Source organism: Chelonia mydas, chromosome 2 (genome assembly GCF_015237465.2).
Source record: "Chelonia mydas isolate rCheMyd1 chromosome 2, rCheMyd1.pri.v2, whole genome shotgun sequence".
Lineage (NCBI taxonomy): Eukaryota > Metazoa > Chordata > Testudines > Cheloniidae > Chelonia > Chelonia mydas.
Genome location: NC_057850.1, coordinates 63,687,210 through 63,707,976, shown reverse-complemented (window position 1 = coordinate 63,707,976; position 20,767 = coordinate 63,687,210). Strand labels below are relative to the sequence as shown.

General features: G+C 37.9%; 1 protein-coding gene across 2 annotated transcripts in view; it reads left to right on the top strand.

Annotated features, from left to right (window-relative positions):
- Positions 1-20,389, top strand: part of RAB2A (RAB2A, member RAS oncogene family) — an 82,624-nt gene extending 62,235 nt beyond the window's left edge. Inside the window, exons 7-8 of one of the 2 annotated variants that reach the window (XM_007059461.4) lie at positions 12,194-12,262; positions 18,773-20,389. In XM_007059461.4, the coding sequence (XP_007059523.1) occupies positions 12,194-12,262; positions 18,773-18,868 (165 nt within the window). In that variant the 3' untranslated portion in view covers positions 18,869-20,389. Of the gene's footprint in view, positions 1-12,193; positions 12,263-13,322; positions 13,641-18,772 lie in introns of those variants that run through there. The other variant, XM_043539586.1, reaches the window with a different exon arrangement.
- The last annotated feature ends 378 nt before the right edge of the window (positions 20,390-20,767 follow it).

The following is a 20,767-nucleotide window of genomic DNA, read 5'->3' as shown; positions in this document are numbered from 1 at the left end:
AGCCGATGGCTTGCGGACTGGCACCAGTCCGCGGACCACCACTTTGAGTATTACTGGTCCAAGGCACATGTATTCACCAAAATAAACTTTAAATTTACTGAAACTTTCACAATGGTGCAAATTCAGTGCCTGTGAAATTTCAGGTGGCTTGGTTTCACAGTGGCAAAATTGGGGTGGAAGTGTGAGGGTGAGTGTTAAATCAGGGTTATAAGTGAAGACGTGCTTCAGCTTTAACTAAGCCGACATGTCTTCATAATATGCAGGTATAGAGTATGTGCATCCCAAGATGAGCAAATTTTGTAATGTATTTACCTCATCAGTGGCAAGAATTTCTAAAAATGGGGAGGCATTAGAAGAATGTGGGGGAAGTAGTGTGACACTGATATTCTTCTCCATCCCCATGTAATCCCTCAGAAGAATTTTGGGGCAGTGAGCCTGATGATAACCATCCAGGAAATCCAATTTCAGTTGCTAGTAACATAATGGAAGAAATATTGAGATCAGTAAGCCTCTAGGGGATAATGGTACCATGAACAATAAACAGCATGCATTCATAAAATAGACATCATCTCACTTTTTTGAACAGAATTAGGCTATTGATGGTCTCTAGTGAATTTAGTAGGACTGTCAATTAATTGCAGTTAACTCATGCGATTAATTAAAAAAAATTAATCATGATTAATCGCAGTTTTAATCGCACTGTTAAACAATAGAATACCAATTGAAATTTATTAAAGATTTTGGATGTTTTTCTACATTTTGATATATATTGTATTCTGTGTTGTAATTGAAATCAAGGTGTACATTATTTTTTATTACAAATATTTGCACTGTAAAAATGTTAAAAGAAATAGTATTTTTCAGTTCAGCTTATACAAGTACTGTAGTGCAATCTCTTTGTCTTGAAAGTGCAACTTATGAATGTAGATTTTCTTTTTTGTTACATAACTGCACTCAAAACCAAAACAATGTAAAACTTCAGAGCCTACAAGTCCACTCAGTCCTCCTCCTTGTTCAACCAGTCACTAAGACAGAAAAGTTTGTTTCCATTTACAGAAGGTAACGCTGCCCGCTTCTTATTTACAATGTCACCAGAAAGTGAGAACAGGCATTTGCATGGCACTTTTGTAGCCGGCACTGCAAGGTATTTACATGCCAGATATGCTAAACATTTGTATGCCCCTTCATGCTTCGGCCACCATTCCAGAGGACATGCTTCCATGCTGATGACGCTTGTTAAAAAAAATGTGCTAATTAAATTTGTGACACAATTCTCCCCCAAAGAGTTCAATGTCCCCTGCTCTGTTTTACCTGCATTCTGCCATATATTTCATGTTATAGCAGTCTCGGATGATGACCCAGCACATGTTCATTTTAAGAACACTTTTGCTACAGGTTTGATAAAATGTAAAGAAGGTACCAGTGTGAGATTTCTAAAGATAGCTACAGCACTTGACCCAAGCTTTAAGAATCTGAAGTGCCTTTCAAAAGTCTTAAGAGAGCAACACTCCGATGCGGAAACTACAGAACCCAAACCATCAAAAAAGAAAATCAGCCTTCTGCTGGTGGCATCTGACTCAGATGATGAAAATGAACATGTCAGTCCGCACTGCTTTGGATTGTTATTGCGCAGAACCCATCATCAGCATGAACGCATGTCCCCTGGAATGGTAGTTGAAGCATGAAGGGACATATGAATCTGGCATGTAAATATCTTGTGACGCTGGCTACAACTGTACCATGTGAATGCCTGTTCTCACTTTCAGGTGACATTGTAAACAAGAAGTGGGCAACATTATCTCCTGAAATGTAAACAAACTTGATTGTCTGAGCGATTGGCTGAACAAGAAGTAGGACTGAGTGGACTTGTAGGCTGTAAAGTTTTACATTGTTTTATTTTTGAATGCAGTTTTTTTTGTACATAATTCTACATTTGTAAGTTCAACTTTCATGATAGAGATTATATTACAGGACTTGTATGAGGTGAAATGAAAAATACTATTTGTTTTTTGTAGCACAAATATTTGTAATAAAAAATAAATATAAAGTGAGCACTGTACACTTTGTGTTCTGTGTTGTGATTGAAATCAATATATTTGAAAATGTAGAAAACATCCAAAAATATTGAAATAAATGGTATTCTGTTATTGGTTAACAGTGAGATTAATCATGATTAATTTTTTTAATCGCTTGACAGCCCTAGTTATAATAGGAAAGCTTTATGAAATAGGAAGGCTTTGCAGAGTTTCCTAAAAGAGGTAAAGAGCACTTTTTAATTATCTTTTCAGGCAGTACTAAGTTAAGAGGTGGCATGAACAGGAAATAATCAAAGGGATCTAGAGAAGTTAAAACTGTAAGCAGGAAATAACGAGCTTTGGCTTATAACACACGAGATAATGGGTATGGGAAAAATGAGGGAAATAAGAAAGCATGATGCTAAAAGAAGCCTAGGTGAGATGGTGGACACAAGTAAAATTTGATTTTACGTTGAAGGATGGGCAGGCAGTGCTGTTTTGAGCTGCATAGGCAAAAGGTGTCACATTGTGAAGAAGTGAGGTGAATAATGGCTTTCCATAAAACATTGTTGAGGCTGCACTTACCTGCATTCAATTCTGGATACCAGTCAGTAACAAAAAGATGTCAAGAAATTGGAGGGTGTCCAAAAAGAGGTTATTTCTGGCCTGGAGAGATTAATTTATGAGGAAGGAATTATAAAGAACTAGAGGGACATGGTCTTGCTAGCCCTCTTTACTCAAAGCTCCCATTGACTTCAGTTGACTTCACAACTGAAAGGTGGTGAAATGATAGTTTACGTGTATTTGAAGATAATCCAACTAGAATTAATGAGATGAAACAAAGCAAAAGTCATGTGGGTCAGATATCAGGAATGTTTATCTTAATGGTGACTTACAGATTATTTTTCCAAAGGGAATAGTGGAAAGAAACATCATTGCTTGAAAAATAAATTTGGACTATAAAATGCCTTAGTATATGTACTGTTTGGAACAGTTCTGCATTGACAGGGAGATGGATGTGATGACCTAACAGATTTTCCATATTTAACTTCTTTAAATGTCTGGATTGTTACAGTAACATCTAATATTTCCAAATTAACTCTCATCAAATAAGCATCAAAACAGATTTATACTACTTTCCACTTTTTGTCTATCAGAGACATTGTCAAAATGACTATTGAACCAAGATACGTTTTTACTTAATTAACCATAACTATGCCAAGAGCTATTATAGCCTCTACAGAGGTGGTTCACTATCTTTTCCATGTAGGTGGTCCCCTGCCTTCTATCCCTTCCCATTTAGCAATATGGAAAGAACAGGGAGGTTGCAACCTCCAGGTTGGGAACCCTGATCTTAGTGCTATAAGTATCCAAAAAAAACCCACAAGCCATATATTTATGTAGCTAATAGGTATATGAATTATGCAATTTAAGAAATATTTAAAGCAGCATAAGCACCTGCCAGCCCACTAGACCCTTTTTTGTATTCCAGTTTGTGGAGGCTTTTTGCATTTTAAACTTACATCATATATTTTACAGACCTTAGCTCAATTTAAAAGACAAAAAGCAGTTAAAAACTGAGGGCACAAAAAGTGTCGTAGGAAGCTGGCAAGAGGGATTGGGAGATGCTTATGCTATTTTATAATAGCAGGTATTTACATAGGTATGGAAATGCACAGTTAGTCCACTATACTAATGCACTAGTTGTCCTTTGTCTAGTTATAGAGCCAGGGAGTTTTCTGTTTTTCCTTTTTAAAAAAGAAAGAAAGATACACTAATGCCACATTAAGGTCATACAGTTGGGTGTTAAATTGTATTGTGAATCCTTAACTTTTCCTCCCTTATACATGCATTACAACTGGATCTTTCAATTCTTGATCACATTGCCTTAGATATGTATTGTGATCTTTGTGTGTGAACATGTATATAATGCACATGTACAAAGGGGTAAAATTTAACTTCAACCTATATATTTCTTGAATGTGCACTGTACAGCCATAATCTTGAATTAGCATGGCATTATGCATTTAATAGGTGACAAAAACATTTTGGATGAAGGGAGCACCAGGTTGAGTTGTTGGTGTTGACTGTAAGCAGTAATAGTCTCATTTTAATGGGAAGCAGCATGGTCCATTAGATTAGGAATCAGGAGACTTTGATTATATCCTCCTGGTCTGCTACTGACCTGCTGTGTGATCTTGGGCAAGTTGCTTCACCTCTCTGTGTTTCAGTTTCTTCATATGTAAAATGGAGATAATGCTTTACCCTGCTTTGAAACTTTTTGAGAGCTATAGGTAAAAAGTGTTTTATAAGAACTAAATATCCTCTCCTTTTAAAAGGTAAAGTAACAAATTCCTCTTAGCATCTAATGGAGAGAGAAATGTTAGGGTAGATTAGTTCTGAACATACTGAGTCTCTCACACCAACTGGACCTTGAACTTTCAAGAGACTGGGTTTCTGCTCCCAAGAGAATCATTGGTTAGTGCACTGGGCAATCCCAAGTAATGATGAACAGTACGTTCTGTCTCATGCCCCTATCTCCATGTTACCATGATCAGGTGGTGAGGAAGAAGGGGGACAAAGTTAGCAGAACCCAAGAAGGGATAGAGCTTTACAGCAGTTATTGACATATTGAATGGTGGGTTAGTATCTGCAAATGAGGGATCAGCAAATGATTCATTGGGAGACAAATAGCTGGGCCGTGAGGGAGGAATGGATAGTTCAGTGGCCTAGTAACACATACAAAATCTAGGTTGTTAGTTTGAACACAACCCAATTCATTAATATCCAAAAGTTGCTACTATCTTACTACTGCACAGTGGCTACTGTGAAATAAATTAGTGGTCAGTACTTCCTGTTAGGGTCATCACATGAATTGCATTCACCACCTTTTGGTAGAGTACACTTGTGGAGAGTGCCGGGAGAGAGGTCGCAGTCATGAGGTTATGGTCATGAGGACTGAACTGTCTTTCCACTCTGGTGAAATATACTGGGACAGAGTTGACGCACATTGACAGGGTAGAATAGGGGAGTTTATTGAAGAGTTGTCCATGCTGGTCATATTTTATGGGTACTTGTGGCTCCAGAGCGGCTGCTTCAACTGTCTTCACAAGTACTAAATTCATATTTAAAAAATTATGGAGATGTCAGATTCTAGGTTCCATTATTTTATGGGACAATAAAGGGACTGTTCATCCTAAGCTAGTACCCTTCTTCCTCCTTCCTTCCCCCCTAGTTAAACATGAGTGAGTTACTGCTGATGGACAAGATGAGAATAACATTTGATATTGTTAGATGGAATATATTCCTCCTAGAGTAGGTAGGGGAGTTGGAGATAAACTATGAGGAATCCGGTGTCCAGTGGGAATAGAATTTAATGGCAAAGTGATCTGTCAATATGGATATTGAAGTCTCCCAAGGTAAAGGATTGTCTCTCTCTTGAGGGTGTTAAGAAGTTAATATTAAGGAATTGTTTAAGGGAAAGGGATAGACCTTGAGTTCTCGCTGTTCAGAAGTGGTTTTGAATCAGTAACGTCATATTAGTGGATTAGTTGTGTAGGATCAAGTCTCATGGTATGTCTACACGGTAGGCTTAGCCTGCGCTCCTTCCTGTATTTGCCCAAACCTTCCTTCTGTCTACACACACAACTTTCAGGTATGTGCTCATTTGTGTTTTGAACCCATGCTTGCTTTCATGGCTGAGGGTATGGTTAAAGCCTAAACTGCGCTTTAGCTTTGGCCAGCACATGCCCACTTTGCAGTGAGATGCAGGCAAATGCCAGTCCTCCACTGCCCTTCACACCGTTTCCCCTCCCCCAAGGGCACAGGCAAGTTCTCCTGCAACTGACAGTTGACTGGAAAGAATTCTAGACTATCTCAACACACAGAACCATTGCATATGCCCCAGACACACACAACCAAGTGTAGAAACAGTAAGGACACAGAAACATGGAGAGGACTTTGCTGTGGGAATGCTCATACTAAGGCTGGGCTAACCCAGATACTCAGATGTTGGCACCAATCACCTGGGTAATTATCAGATTGATAGTGGAGAACTGACTAGTCACATGGTACTGGTTCTTGTTTCCAGCTCTTAAATTGCACTAAAGGAAGCTAAAAAAACCTTACTCTTTTCTAATATTAATTATCCATGTAAGTAATTAGTCTAGCTTCCACAAGGATAATATCTGATAACAAATGGGATGGAAGGTGGCCCTAGAAACTCTCCATTAAGAAGTGATGCATATTATTTAAAAAGAGGGGGAAATTGACAAACCCTGAACAAAACTGAACTGTTCTCAGAGACCAGCCTTTCTCCAAAGTAAACTTATTTTTTAAAAGCACACTATATTGCACTTCTGCCAGTTCAGTTTGCTTGGTTGGGTGATAGGATATGTCTTTTAAACTTTAATCAGAGAGTAATAAACAGCTATTAAACATCTTGATTTGGCTAGCAGAGATTCTAGTTTATATAACTTGCAGAACGCTATGCTAACATTAGGGGTCTTAAACCTCATAGGTAGACATATTAAATTCACTTTTTAAAGAATGGGTGACACTTAAGATTTGTAGTGACAATGCATAGATGCATGTTCACTGACAAGTTATCTCTGTTTCGAATATGAAGATATATTTAGCTTCACTTCTGCTTCCAAGCACGCCCTTTAGTTTGTTCTAGAATTAATGTATGACAGTCTGTGCTCAATTGCATCTTATTTAATGGTGGAAAATAAGAATGAACATTTAATTCCAGGAGTTGGCTGAATAGAGATGAATATCATATCTGACATTTATTTCTGGCTAACTAAAATTCCAACTTATTTTTAAATTTTCTTGATTATTTATCCTCAAATTGTTATAGCACATTACCTATAAATTTTTGACGGTATTTCAGATTGTTGACCCGGTCAGCTGAAAATTTGAATTAACAATTGATAACTTTAATGTGGCCACCAGATGGCAGCATGTTACATGAACAGAAAACAGGTTGATGTTTTTTAGTTTTAAGCAAAGGAAGAGTTTGTTTCCTTTTATTGCTGTATTTCTGTTTAATTTTTCCACTGCTTTTGTGTTCATGAAGTTTCAAAAATCAGCAGTGATTGATTCATTTATTTATAGGCTTTTCTGTAGGTCTCATCTTAGCATCTGAGACCCTCACAAACACTATGCAGGATTTATCCTTGCCATCAACTTCTAGGGTAGAGAGGTGATGTTATCTCCACTTTACAAATTGGAAAAGCAAGCCACTCTTTTAAGTGACCTGACCAATGTGTGTCTCAGCCTGCAGCAAAGTTAGGAATAAAATCCAGATTTCCTGAGTCCCAGTCTAGTGCCTTAACCTCAAGATATCTCAATGAATCGATTCTTCTTTATTTGTGGACTCGTGAAGTATTAAGACAGCGGCATGCAAGCGATTCACTTACTCCAGATCTGGACTCCCAGTAGTAATAGGCAGAGCGAGTTCATTCTTCCTGCTTGTTAGTGGTAGGGTCCAGTGAGCAAAGGCTACCTGTCTTGCTTGTTTGGTAGTGTAGATACTTACTGCAGTTGATATCCTAGATGATTATTAAGGTGAGTTGGATTGTTGGAAATACTGATCTCATATTGCTTATCCAGTAAGCATTCATGTGTGTTTGCTTTAAGGGAATCAGAAGGTCAATGTGCTCCATAAATTCATGAAATATCATGTTTTTTTTATTTTCACCCCCAGATAGTTTTCCAATACAGACTGATCTAACACCGTTCATATAATCTCACTGATGACTTTATGCTTAATTATGAAGATGAAAAACTGAGGCTTAAACTTGCACATGGAGATCCCTGGTTGTAATTATTTTTTGTAATAGTTGTGGGACATTTTAGTCAAATGGAGGTCACATAAACACATGAAATTTCAAAATATATATTGAATGTTTCACGTAGTACAATCAGCATATAAATGACTTTTGGTAGAAAGTCAGTTATGCTAAGTTCACCCACTTTCTTTTGCTAATTGGGGCACTATAGAATCCTGAAATTGGTATAGAGCTCTTAATGTGAGTCAACTACAATTTTTAGTTAGTTTTCTTAAGACTCATATTTTTAAGTCTACCGATGGTTTGAACCATATGAATTTCTAGGAAATTAACTGAAAATTGTAGGTTTCTTTATTTTTTAGTGGTAGATATGAAGTGTTTCACTTCCATAGCTGACTAGTTCTTTCAGAATCAGTGTCAGCGAAGAAAATTTTAAAAAGTAAACTTACCAAGTATTGTTATAGTACATGAAAATCCAACTTTTTTTGAAATCAGGATTAAAGTTAATATATAACTTCATAGAAGTGGTTATTTCCCAGTGCAGCAGGCTAATGCACAGTGCATTACCACTAATAGTTGGTGCTGCAGAATTACCGGTGTCAAGTGATTAATCTGTTACTTAAGTTTCCTAAAGATAACCAGTTGAATTAGAATATTTTTATTACTTTTTCCTACCATTGTTAATCACACACTTTTGTAGGCCTCAGTTCAGTAAGTGGGTGCCTAACATGAAGCACATGAGTAGTCACATTGAAGTCAAAAGGACTATTCGCATTCTTAATGTTAGGCACATGCTTAAGTACCTTGAAGAGTAGGAGCCCTGGTTGTGATCCGGGTTCCAAGGTCACTGAACAAAAATGTTTTACATTTGATTATTTCATATGAGTGACTGAAGTACTCCTAAAACGGTTATCTGCTGAATGTTAAGTTTGAAATACCTATATTTTCTTTAGAGAGACTTACCACTGTATTTTGTAAGATTTATGCTCATAAATTACAATGCCATTTTCTTTGTCCAAAATAAACAAAGCCCTTGGAACTTACTTTGATAGTTTACCTTTTATTTTAATAGAATTAACAGTAAGAGGTAGGCATGCTCAGACAGTGACTTCTAGGACTAGTCATCTTGTATGTGCCAATTGTTAAGTGCTTGTTTACATGAAGTTATCATAACACATTTTCAGGACTTCATGGTTCTGTTTAATGTTCTAGTTTAATGGAAACAAGTGAATATCCACATAAGAGCTTCCAGCTGTGTGAATTTCACAAGCTTTGACCATAGTTTTCAATTAGTCCAGTGTATAGGGCCATTGCAATAATTAGTCCGTTATCAGAAACAAAGATAAGTTTCTTCTTTATATTGAAAACTTCAGTTTCTGAGGAATGTGAATCAATTCGTAGTTGGCTGAAAGCCAGTTTCTTCTCCTCCTCAACTCTAACACACGGTTGAAAAACGTACTCTCTTCCTAAGTGCCTGTGAATCTGCAATGATTAATTCTTCTCATTATTTTGCTGCAAATTCTCATGACCCTCTGTGATGATTCGATCACCCACTTAGAGTTTATGCATATTCATATCTTTCCGCTCCTGCTGCAGTCGTTCAAGTCTCCTTCACTGGCTGTGGTGTGTGCTTGGTGCAGTAATTGAGCTGCAGTAGATTGATTACTCTGGGGAGCTGTAAGGCCTTTAAAGGTGAAAACATATCAGTCCTGTTAATTAGGAAACAAAGCTCTGGTGGCAAGTTCAGCAGTCAAATGCTTCCAGTGTAGAAATGAGGAAAGGTATGATTTGTTCCTCTCCATGAACCCTGTTTACTTTTTTATATTTGAATTAGATCCACATCAGCTGTGGTGGGCTTGTGCAGAAGATAGAATCCCTTTTATGATTATACAGAGATGGTGTTTCAATCTGAAGAGAATTTGATTTGTAATATTGATTATAGATATTATCTATTGTCAATCAAACCTTAAATTATACATTGTCTTTCAAGAGTTACTTGTCCTATAAAGCTAAATAGGGCAAGATTACATTTTGTATCTCAATACTAATGCTAATCTTTCTCCAGTAACTTCCTTTCATTTGACTAATGTGTTAGTTCTGACCTTAAGTGTAGTATAGCTAAATCGTTACTTTGAATTCAAAGATACGTTTTCTGAAGACAGTATAAAAAGCCCAGGTCTTTGGCTTTTTACTATTCAGATGACTGCCAAGTACAAGATTAATTAAGAGAAAAAAATTAAAATTGGGTGAATATTAAATGATAGTATGAGGTTTTGTACAACAGGCAGAGAGCATCCTTACATCATATTGGAAGCACCCTGTAGTTTTACATTGCTAAGCACTCTAATCTAGAATGGAATATTACAAAGATATTAAGGGTGGGAGAACCATCTGCCACATTATCTGTCCATAAGGGTCAGAAATAAATTATTTAAGAGTAATTTATACATATTTTAAAAACCACTTTTCTCAGTAATTACTGGACGACAGATTTTGGGCTACATATGCTACTACAAAAAACACTGTTTTTGTAAGCTGTGTGTGATACATGCTATTTCGGATGTGTTAATGGACATGATCTTCATTAGGGCTGTCGATTAATCGCAGTTAACTCGCGATTAACTCAAAAAATAATCGCGATTAAAAAATTAATCACAATTCATTGCAGTTTTAATCAGACTGTTAAACAATAGAATACCAATTGAAATTTATTAAATATTTTGGGTGTTTTTCTACATTTTCATATATACTGTGTTCTGTGCTGTAATTAAAATCAAGGTGTACATTATTTTTATTACAAATATTTGCACTGTAAAATGATAAACAAAAGAAATAGTATTTTTCAGTTCACCTCATACAAGTACTGTAGTGCAATCTCTTTGTCGTGAAAGTGCAACTTACAAATGTAGATTTTCTTTGTTTTGTTTTTGAGTGCAGTTATGTAACAAAAATGTAAAACTTCAGAGCCTACAAGTCCACTCAGTCCTCCTCCTTGTTCAACCAATCGCTAAGACAAACAAGTTTGTTTCCATTTACAGGAGGTAATGCTACCCTCTTCTTTACAATGTCACCAGAAAGTGAGAACAGGCATTTGCATGGCACTTTTGTAGCCGGCATTGCAAGGTATTTACATGCCAGGTATGCTAAACATTTGTATGCCCCTTCATGCTTCGGCCACCATTCCAGAGGACATACTTCCATGCTGATGATGCTCATTAAAAAAATGTGTTAATTAAATTTGTGACTGAACTCCTTGGGCTAGAGTAGTATATCTCCTGCTCTGTTTTACCTGCATTCTGAAATATATATATTTCAGAGTGCAGGTAAAATATATTTCATGTTATAGCAGTCTGGGATGATGACCCAGCACATGTTCATTTTAAGAACACTTTCGCTGCAGATTTGACAAAACACAAAGAAGGTACCAGTGTGAGATTTCTAAAGATAGCTACAGCACTTGACCCAAGCTTTAAGAATCTGAAGTGCCTTTCAAAAGTCTTAAGAGAGCAACACTCCGATGTGGAAACTACAGAACCCAAACCACCAAAAAAGAAAATCAACCTTCTGCTGGTAGCATCTGACTCAGATGATGAAAATGAACATGCGTTGGTCCGCACTCCTTTGGATTGTTACCAAGCAGAACCCGTCATCAGCATGGACGCATGTCCTCTGGAATGATGGTTGAAGCATGAAGGGATATATGAATCTTTAGCACATCTTGCACATAAATATCTTGCAACGCCGGCAACAACAGTGCCTTGAGAACGCCTGTTCTCACTTTCAGGTGACATTGTAAACAAGAAGCGGGCAGCATTATCTCCTGCAAACGTAAACAAACTTGATAGTCTGAGTGATTGGCTGAACAAGAAGTAGGACTGAGTGGACTTGCAGACTCTAAAATATTACATTGTTTTATTTTTGAATGCAGTTTTTTGTACATAATTCTACATTTGTAAGTTCAATTTTCATGATCGAGATTGCACTACAGTACTTGTATTAGGTGAATTGAAAAATACTATTTCTTTGGGTTTTTTACAGTGCAAATACTTGTAATCAAAAATAAATAAGTAAGCACTGTACACTTTGTTCTGTGTTGTAACTGAAATCAATATATTTGAAAATGTAGAAAACATCCAAAAATATTGAAATAAATGGTATTCTATTATTGTTTAACAGTGAGATTACTCATGGTTAATTTTTTTTAATCGCTTGACAGCCCTAATCTTCATACCTTGTTGAGATCTGTGGTAAAACTCCCACTGACTTTAGTGGGAGCAGAATTTGACCTTTCATGTGAGTATTGGGCTTTGTAGAGTATCTTGTTATGTCCATATTTGTTTTGTCTCGTTAATATGATCTAATTTTATATTGTTTCCATTTCAGGCATTTATTAATACAGCAAAAGAAATCTATGAGAAAATCCAAGAAGGAGTCTTTGATATTAATAATGAGGTAACATTTATAGTATTCTGATAGCATGTTCTAGTGAGTTACTTTATTTTTTTTAAAAAGCACAAAACTTACAAGACCTTGGATCACTTTTTGTAAGCCGTGTATTACAGTATTCTGCTCACACTGCAGTAAAACATTTGTACATCCCGTTTTTATATAGATTCACTTACTATTGTGATTTAAACAGATTAGAATTAAGTGGCCCTATCCATTCATGAAACATCACAAAACCATATAAATCCCCAAAAGGGAGAAGAAAATCCACTTCCATTCACTTCCCCATATGGTGTCATCTGCTTTCAAAGATAATTTTCCACTGTGTAAATGGGGAGACCATGTTAATGTGCCAGATGTACTACATGAGCTGTCCAGTGTGGAAGAGGTGGTGTGGGAGCATAATGTAGTAAAATCTCATTCCGTGGGCAAATTAGTGATTGGAAAAATAAGGGAGAGGTGTCATTTGATTTATAAAAATCTTACAGAATCATAATTTCAATGATATTGCCCTTTGTGGCATGTCGTGGGGACTTACTGCCCTCCCAGCTCCTCGTCCTCCGATTTGTGGAAATTTTGATAGTACAGTGTTGGCCTGGAGCAGCGAACCGCGGCCACTGGGAGCCGCAATCAGCCAAACCTGCGGATGCGGCAGGTAAACAAACTGGCCCGGCCCGGCAGGGGCTTTCCCTGCACAAGTGGCGGAACAAGTTTGGGAACCACTGATCTACATGTATTGCTGCACCATCCTGAAAGTTGGCTTTGTCATCATTTCAACCTCATTGAATTGCTTCATCTGTTCTGTGATGATGATGATGCAGCTCTCCATCAGGCTCAATAGATCATTATAAGCAGAATGTACATTGGATTTGTGAAACTGGTCTTGCAAGTCCTGAACCCTTTGGGAAATTACTTTAGACACATCAGTATGCTTGTCAAAGAAGACTTGTAGGTAGCATTTTTGAAGGGCAACAAGCATTCAGTGGTGTGCTTCCATAGCGTGTCACATCATTTTCTCTTCAAGAATTTGGTTTACAGTACTATCACTGTTTAAAATCCCCCCCAGATCTCAGGAACACCAGTGCCATCAACAAAGGATCCAATTATATGTATCGCTGTAAAGAATATGTACAGTTCACCAGGACATAGACTCCACCATCCACAAAGATCATCACAGGATGTTGTTTGCTGTTGAACAGACCTGTAAAGGACCATGTCTAGTGTCATGACATATTTGATTCAGTTATTCAGATATATTTGTTCATGTGTTCCAGCTGCATAAAGAATGTTAACTAGCAGGTATGATTGGCAGGATGCATACGTGGGTCTTCTGCTCTGGCACTATTTGTAATGTCGTATTAAAGGCTGACCATGTTGGAGAATGTACCTTTCTCTTGGAATGTTGTGGTATGCTGTGTCCTGGGTTTCCAACTCATTTGAGGGTGTGTTCTATCTCTTCAACTCAAACCATACTCAATTATTTTTTTTGCCTCTGAAGTGCATCTGACTTTTGCACAAACCAAGTGAGGTCAAGATTAGTGAATGCAGAAAGCTCTACTGTAGTCTATTTAACTGCTACTTCATTGAAAACTGGACTTCTTGGCTTCAGAATTTTTGGATCTTGATAGGAAAATGAGTGAGTTATGAAGTTAGTAAGCTCCTTCAGGGACCCAGTTTTTTGCTGGTTCAGATAGCTCTTGAGGAAGGGACTGACCCCATTAATTCACTTCTAATAGCAGACCATCACATTGGCATAAAGGATATCTTTGCCACATGGAACTGAATGAAGAATTGTGTCTTCCTCCAGACCCTGTCTAGGATAGTTTTATATTTAGTGCTGTTGAGAACTTGGACTTCCTTGAAGATACAGCAGATGGCAAAGAACCTAATTTTCAATTGCAGTCTCCAGGTGGAGTACTCTGTTTTGGAATGAATTGATAAACCAACAGCTACTTATGTGTAATCTACCACTACATGTCTCACAGTTGTCATGCATGTGTTGGAAACCTGCCTTTCGCTCAAACGCACGTACATGAGGCTTGTGCTATGCTTGCTTATTAATATACTCGTTCTGAAGTCATTGAAACTACTGATGCACTTCTTAAAGAGGTAGAATAGGTCACACAGTATATATATATATATATATATATATTTTTTTTTTAGGTTTGTCCTCCATTACGGATCCCTGAAACTCCCATATACTCCAGGACAGAATAGTTTTCCATATAAATTTAGCAGCTGCAAACAGTCTTAATATTACTATTAACATCAGTGCTTTCTTCTGCTTTTGGTATCCTTAAAAGCTGCAAAAAGTTGTGGTGCTATGATGCATTTCTGCAGATAGGATTGAAAAAGCTACATCCATATCCCACAGTTCATCTTCAATAAGTTTCTTAAGAGCCTTTCTGCTAAGCATTTGTTCCTCTTCAATCCCTTCAAAGCACACTGTACTTAGTTCTGCGTTGGCCATCACCACCACTTTCCCATCCATTAGAGCGCTTTTGAGGCAATTTATGAACTCCAGCTGAGTCGCACAGTTTGCAGTCGTAAAATCAGTGTTGGTTTCTGTTGCTTTGCCCTTTTGACATAACACATTGTATACGTTACTGGCGTAAGGCTTGGTGTAACACATTACATACATTTCTGGCGTAGGATGTGATATGCAATGTCAAGTGCGTGGGTGTCTTTTGGGTCAATGTACCCACTTTACTTTCCCTGCAGTGCTCTTGCTAAAAGTGACTGCTTCGTGTAGTTTCTCACCTGTTGAAACGTGCTTAATGGTTGCCTTTGAGCTTCCTGCTTACTGCAGAAGAAGCAGTTGTTGTTCTCAAAATGTATGTCTTGGGACCTACTATTAGGTGTCTTGCCCGTAGCTGGCACTTGTCCCAGAATCCTCAACTTTTTTCTGTTGCTCAACGTACTTCCTCTCCAACATTGTCAGATTCAGTTTATGGGTGCACTTCTTATAGCCTTATGTAGTAAGGTGCCACCGAGCATCGTGTTTAACTCTGCAGTGGTATTCTCCAAAGAGTCAGCTACTCTTCGTCTCCCAATTGATGCCTAAAAATTATCAAGACCAAAGTAAAAACAAGGATTTTGTAATAAATTACTCTAGGAATGTAATTAATTATGTTATATAATTATGTGCATACTGTTTCCGGACGGATTCCAGTAATTTCTGGCTGGATGCTGACTTCTTAACCGGTACTTCATTACTAAGGCTACACTTTAGTCACAGGTATTTTTAGTAAAAGTCATGGCCGTATCACGGGCAGTAAACAAAAATTCACGGCCCGTGACCTGTCCCTGACTTTTGCTATATACCCCTAACTAAAACCTGGGGCGGAGGCCCCACGGGGGCTGGGGGGAACGTCCTGTGGGGGTGGGGGCGGACTCCCAACCCAGCTCCTGGGAAGCAGCGACCCTAGCTTCATGTGCTGCCTCCATGTGCTGCCTCCACCCCAAGCCTTGGTTCTGCAGCTCCCATTGGCTGGGAACTGCGGCCAATGGGAGTTGCAGGGGCGGTGCCTGCGGGCGGAGGCAGGACATGGAGCTAGGAGCTGAGGATGGGGAGTTCCTGTTACCCTTCTGGCGAGGCGCCCCCCCTTCCCCTCCCCCAAGCACTGCCCCGCACCCTATCTCCCAGCCTTGAGTGCCCCCACACCCAAACTCCTGCTGCTGGGGGGCGGGAGAGCCCAAGACTGCCCCAGCAGTGACCGGTGCACCTGTACCGGGGCCTGCCCAAGGTGGCCAGGCGGCCCTCGGGCCAGGCGCACCAGCTGCTGCAGAAGTCACGGAGGTCATGGAAAGTCACAGAATCCGTGACAAACATGGAGCCTTACTCATTACAACTCTTTTGGCATAATAAACCAAGCTGATAATCAATACCACTGAGCTGCTTCTTTTTTAACAATAATGGCAAATAAATTTGAGGTACTTCTTCCATTTATAGTAATTTGTAACATTAAAAAATTTAATCAGGTATTATGTTCTGAGCATTAACTGATAACAGAGTACTGTTAGTCGAGAGCCACAATTTAACTTTGAGAGGCCTGCATGTTTGACGTGCCTCTGTTAGAGTATAATTTAAAAAGCTTTGATTTTTAAACATTTTCTCAAATGTTATCTACAGAATTATTCTAGGGTTGTCATGTTTGGTACCATTGTGTTCGTGGGAGAAAGGGCTTTTGAATGATACCCAGCTTGACCCTGATGACATATTATCAAAATTTCCACCAACCAGGGGATTAGCAAGTACACCCATACACTCCAGATAGGGTGACACCACTGAAACTGATTCTGTAGATTTTTAGAAATCAAATGGCACCTTCCTATAATTGTCCAGTAATTACATGTACTCCCAGACTGAGGGGGGAAGAATTAACTTTGAGAATTACATGAAATATGACTAAATAATCCAGACTTACGTAGCTGGTTACTATAGGGAGTAAAATACTGCCCACTGTTAGGAATTTCTGTAGGCAAAGTAAAGATTATGGCTTGTTCTTATTCTGTAGTAAAGAAATTCTTAAAGCCAAAAAAACCCGTATGTCTTGGAACAACTGAAAATTTCTGCTCTGGATCAACGTGTACTGTCTCAGAGTAGATCTCTGTGATGTATGTCCTTAAATTCTCAGATACATCATATGCCCTTATATTGAATATGACTATGTGAGGGGGCTCTGGGTAGCTCAGGGAGAGAGAGCCTTTCACATCTGATCACTGGTTCAAATTCAGTACAGGTTAGTAATCAAAGTTATCATCTAATATAGCTCTTCATTGCCCTTTTGAAGTAAGTTGGTGGGATCAGTCACGTTCTCGGTGGACTAATGTCCACATCACAAAGCAGCAGCACAGTCAGCACTAATTGGCACCCTTGTTGGCAGTCTGGGATGTCCTTGGCACATAGCCTTTCTTTCACCGGTAGAGATGTCCCTTGAGATCAGTGCTAAGGCCAGTTGGTTGGAACGACATGGAGGATTGTGCACAGCCACCAACCATTCTGTACCTGTTCTGTGAATACGGCTTTCATTTTCTAGCAGTGTCAGTCTGACTGCTTTTAATGGATATGAAAGTCACTGAACTGTTGGGGAAGATGGCACAAAGGAATTAGCAGAACTGCATTAAGTTGTTTCAGCACATGGAAGCTTAAAAAGTAAAAAGTTACTTCTAGTTATAGTAATAGACATTATTAGTAAGGCATTAGAGAGAAGCTTCACTACCACTCCAGCTGCTTGAACTATGTGACCTGTAGCTAAATAGGACTTCAGTCTTAAGCATAGGTTCTTAAAACAAAGATCCCAGCGTCTCAAAAATTATTTGTAAATTTTAATTAATATTTCATTATGTTGATATCCTTTTTTTCATCCAGCTTGTTCAGTTTTTCAAAATTCTTCAGGGTTAATATAGCAGAAAATCTTGAGTTGGTTTAAAGGAGATGCCATTCAGTTAGAAACTGATGCTTTATAAATTGGACAGTAATCAGGGCCTCTGAAGAGGCATGCTCATTGTATCTGTCGAGTTTCATATACTAGCTGACTGCTTTACTGTGCCTTATGGAGCTTTGATTGCAATATGCTGTCAAGAGCCAACAGTCCGTGCTATTTATTTGGCTTAATGCCAAGTCTGGCTCCTTGATTCCTCAAGAAGTTGCTACCAGCCCAGAGGGGGCAAAACCAATGAGCCATAGGGCATGCTTTTTATTAAAGAGGAGTCAAAGAGCGAAAAGAAACCACATCAGCTGCTGTCAATACTGAGCTAGTGCCAGAAACCCCAAGGCTACTACTGTTGCAGAACAACTGCCAAGCACTATAAATCTGAGATTTACTGTGACGCAAAGTTTCCTTAAGAGCTTAATTTCTGAAGCTACTGTATTACTTTTCTCAAAGTGCTGTATTTTTAGGTAAAATCCACTTGAGGGAGTGAGGGTTAAGATATAAGTGTGAGTTTGATGAATGAAAGAGCTACGCTGTGTGTGGGTTCTTGGCAAGTTGCCATGTCTTTGGGGATCATAGAAATTATTGATGACACAGAACACTCGTATGCCCTTAGCCTGTACAGCTGATTCAACATGGAAATAAATGCTGTCTAGAGAGGAAAAGTTGTACATTGTATTAAACCAGTGGAGTTTTGCATCTCTTTTAAGTGTGCATTAGAAATGTATATATGTATTTTTAAAAGCTTGCTACTTTATGTGGAATAGCATTTAAATACTATTCTTCCTGTGTGTTTATGTTAACAGTTTGATAACAGGCAGAGTTCTGTTTTATAGCAGTGAAATGGAGAAAAACTGAAACAAGAAGGAAAACATCTTTCCCTTAATTTTACTTCCTTATTTGCATCCAGGCACAGTTTTAAATAGGAGTTTTTTCTGTGGTTTATTGTATATGAAAGTAAAAGGAGAACTTCTTTTAGACATGTGCATAAACAAAAATTAATGGACTAATTTTAGTCTTTTCCAGCATATTAAAATGTTTTAAAATAGTAATTGCTGTGTATTCAACTTTTTTATTTCAGGCAAACGGCATTAAAATTGGCCCTCAGCATGCTGCCACTAATGCAACACTTGCAGGCAATCAGGGAGGACAACAAGCTGGTGGAGGCTGCTGTTGAACCTATTTTTACTCTCTAGCTGCCCGACTAGGGCCCACTAACTTGTTCTTTCACCCTCCCCCCACTGCAGCTCAACTGAGACATGAAACTATTGTAAGTTGGTTTCATGCGGCAGAAGAAGACTTTATCCTTCAACTTCTTGTATAACTTTGAATAAATGGTTAATGTTCACTTAAAGACAGATTTTGGAGATTGTATTCATATCTATTTACATTTGATTTCTAGTTCAGTTGATGTGATTATTTTTGTTAAATGTTGTCTTGTGCCCTTGACTACAAACTGAATTGTATTAAACACTACAAAGTCATCTGAGTATTTTAATCAGTTTGTGTAGTTAGGTTTCCAACTACTGTGGTTACCTAATGTTTAATATTGTAGAGCTGTCCAAGTTTTTGTCAATTTTCAAGGCTATAAAGAAAAGCAGAAGGACTCTTTTAATTCTGTATTTATCATTTACTTTCTGTATATATAGTTTAATAACCTGCTTGGGTGTATTTGCCAAGCTAGAATTCTTTAATGCATTTGCATAAATTCTATACTATTTAGAGCTTGAAAACTACAGAAACATTATTAGAAATTGCTTGGATGCTGAATTTTAAACCTTTTTGACATTGTTAGCATGTTCATCCTCTCCTGCCATTATCCTCAAGTCCAAGAAAAATGCTTAATGTATATTACTGGAAGCTACATATGTGTTAACTATTTTAATGCCAAATGTTTGCTGTTTGTCCACAATTTCCACAGCACCTCTTCAGAAATGGATTAGCAGTTTGCCTTAATGAATACTGTAGGTAAAAACACAGCATAATGAATGAAAAATACAGGAGGAATCGATACCCTTTTAAGATGGCACATTATGAAGACTGATCTTTTCTTATATTTTTTTCTTGTTTACCGCTTGATTTCTCAGTATATTTTTCATGCAGGACAGTTTTTCAACCTAGTTGTACAGTGACCGTGTAAAGTTTTCTTTCAGTGGCAACTTGTAATCCTAAATATATGGTAAGCATCTTGTCTGTTGTGAAAGGGGTGTGACAATAAATCTGCCAGATTGAAAATCTTGATAAAAGCCAAAACTGGAAATGCTTTGGTACTTTACTCAATATGGTGGTTTATTTTATTTTTTCTCATAATGAAATAGTTAACAGTGCAAAATAAAATTCTGTGTTTAAGTATTTAAACTTGTTAAGGTGCAGAATATTAATATCGGTCTGACTGCAAATGAGGAAAACTTCCAATTATTTTTCATATTTATACATTCAAAAATAAAGGGGTGACACTGATGCTAGCTCGCGCTTCATATATCTCTCTAAAGGAAAGAATTTCCGCCACAAGTTTTGTCTTAATGGACCAGCAGAGACTGAGGCATAAATCTGGGGACGTGGACTCCCCCCTCAATTCAGCCACACTTACTGTCAAGCTACAAAAGGGAACGTTAACATCAAAAGTGATAAAGCTCACTCTGAGAAGTGTAACATAGCAATGGTTCTGAGATTAAATAAAGTTTAAAAGTATGTGAGATAAAAGTATCTTTTGCAATTTTTATAAAGGGGGGGTGTTATTAATGAGCAAATGATCATCACTGATTCTAATTTTAGACCTGTTCCTACCCAGTTATGGTTGTAGAAGTATTGGAATCTGTCTGTAATACATTATATCCTTCACTTATATTTTCAACTAGTGAACATTGAGAGACCATTATAATGTACTTCCATATTTCTCAGTTATGAATATTAATTATTTGTAATATAACATCATTTGAAGCCAAAACTGTGTACAACTTGAAACTTTTATAAAGTACAAAAAAGAAAGGGTTTCCCTTGTGCTGACTCAGAGGTTTGAAGAGTATGGTGCTACACCGATTGAATCCATTCTAATCAGTTACATGGGTAGTGGTGG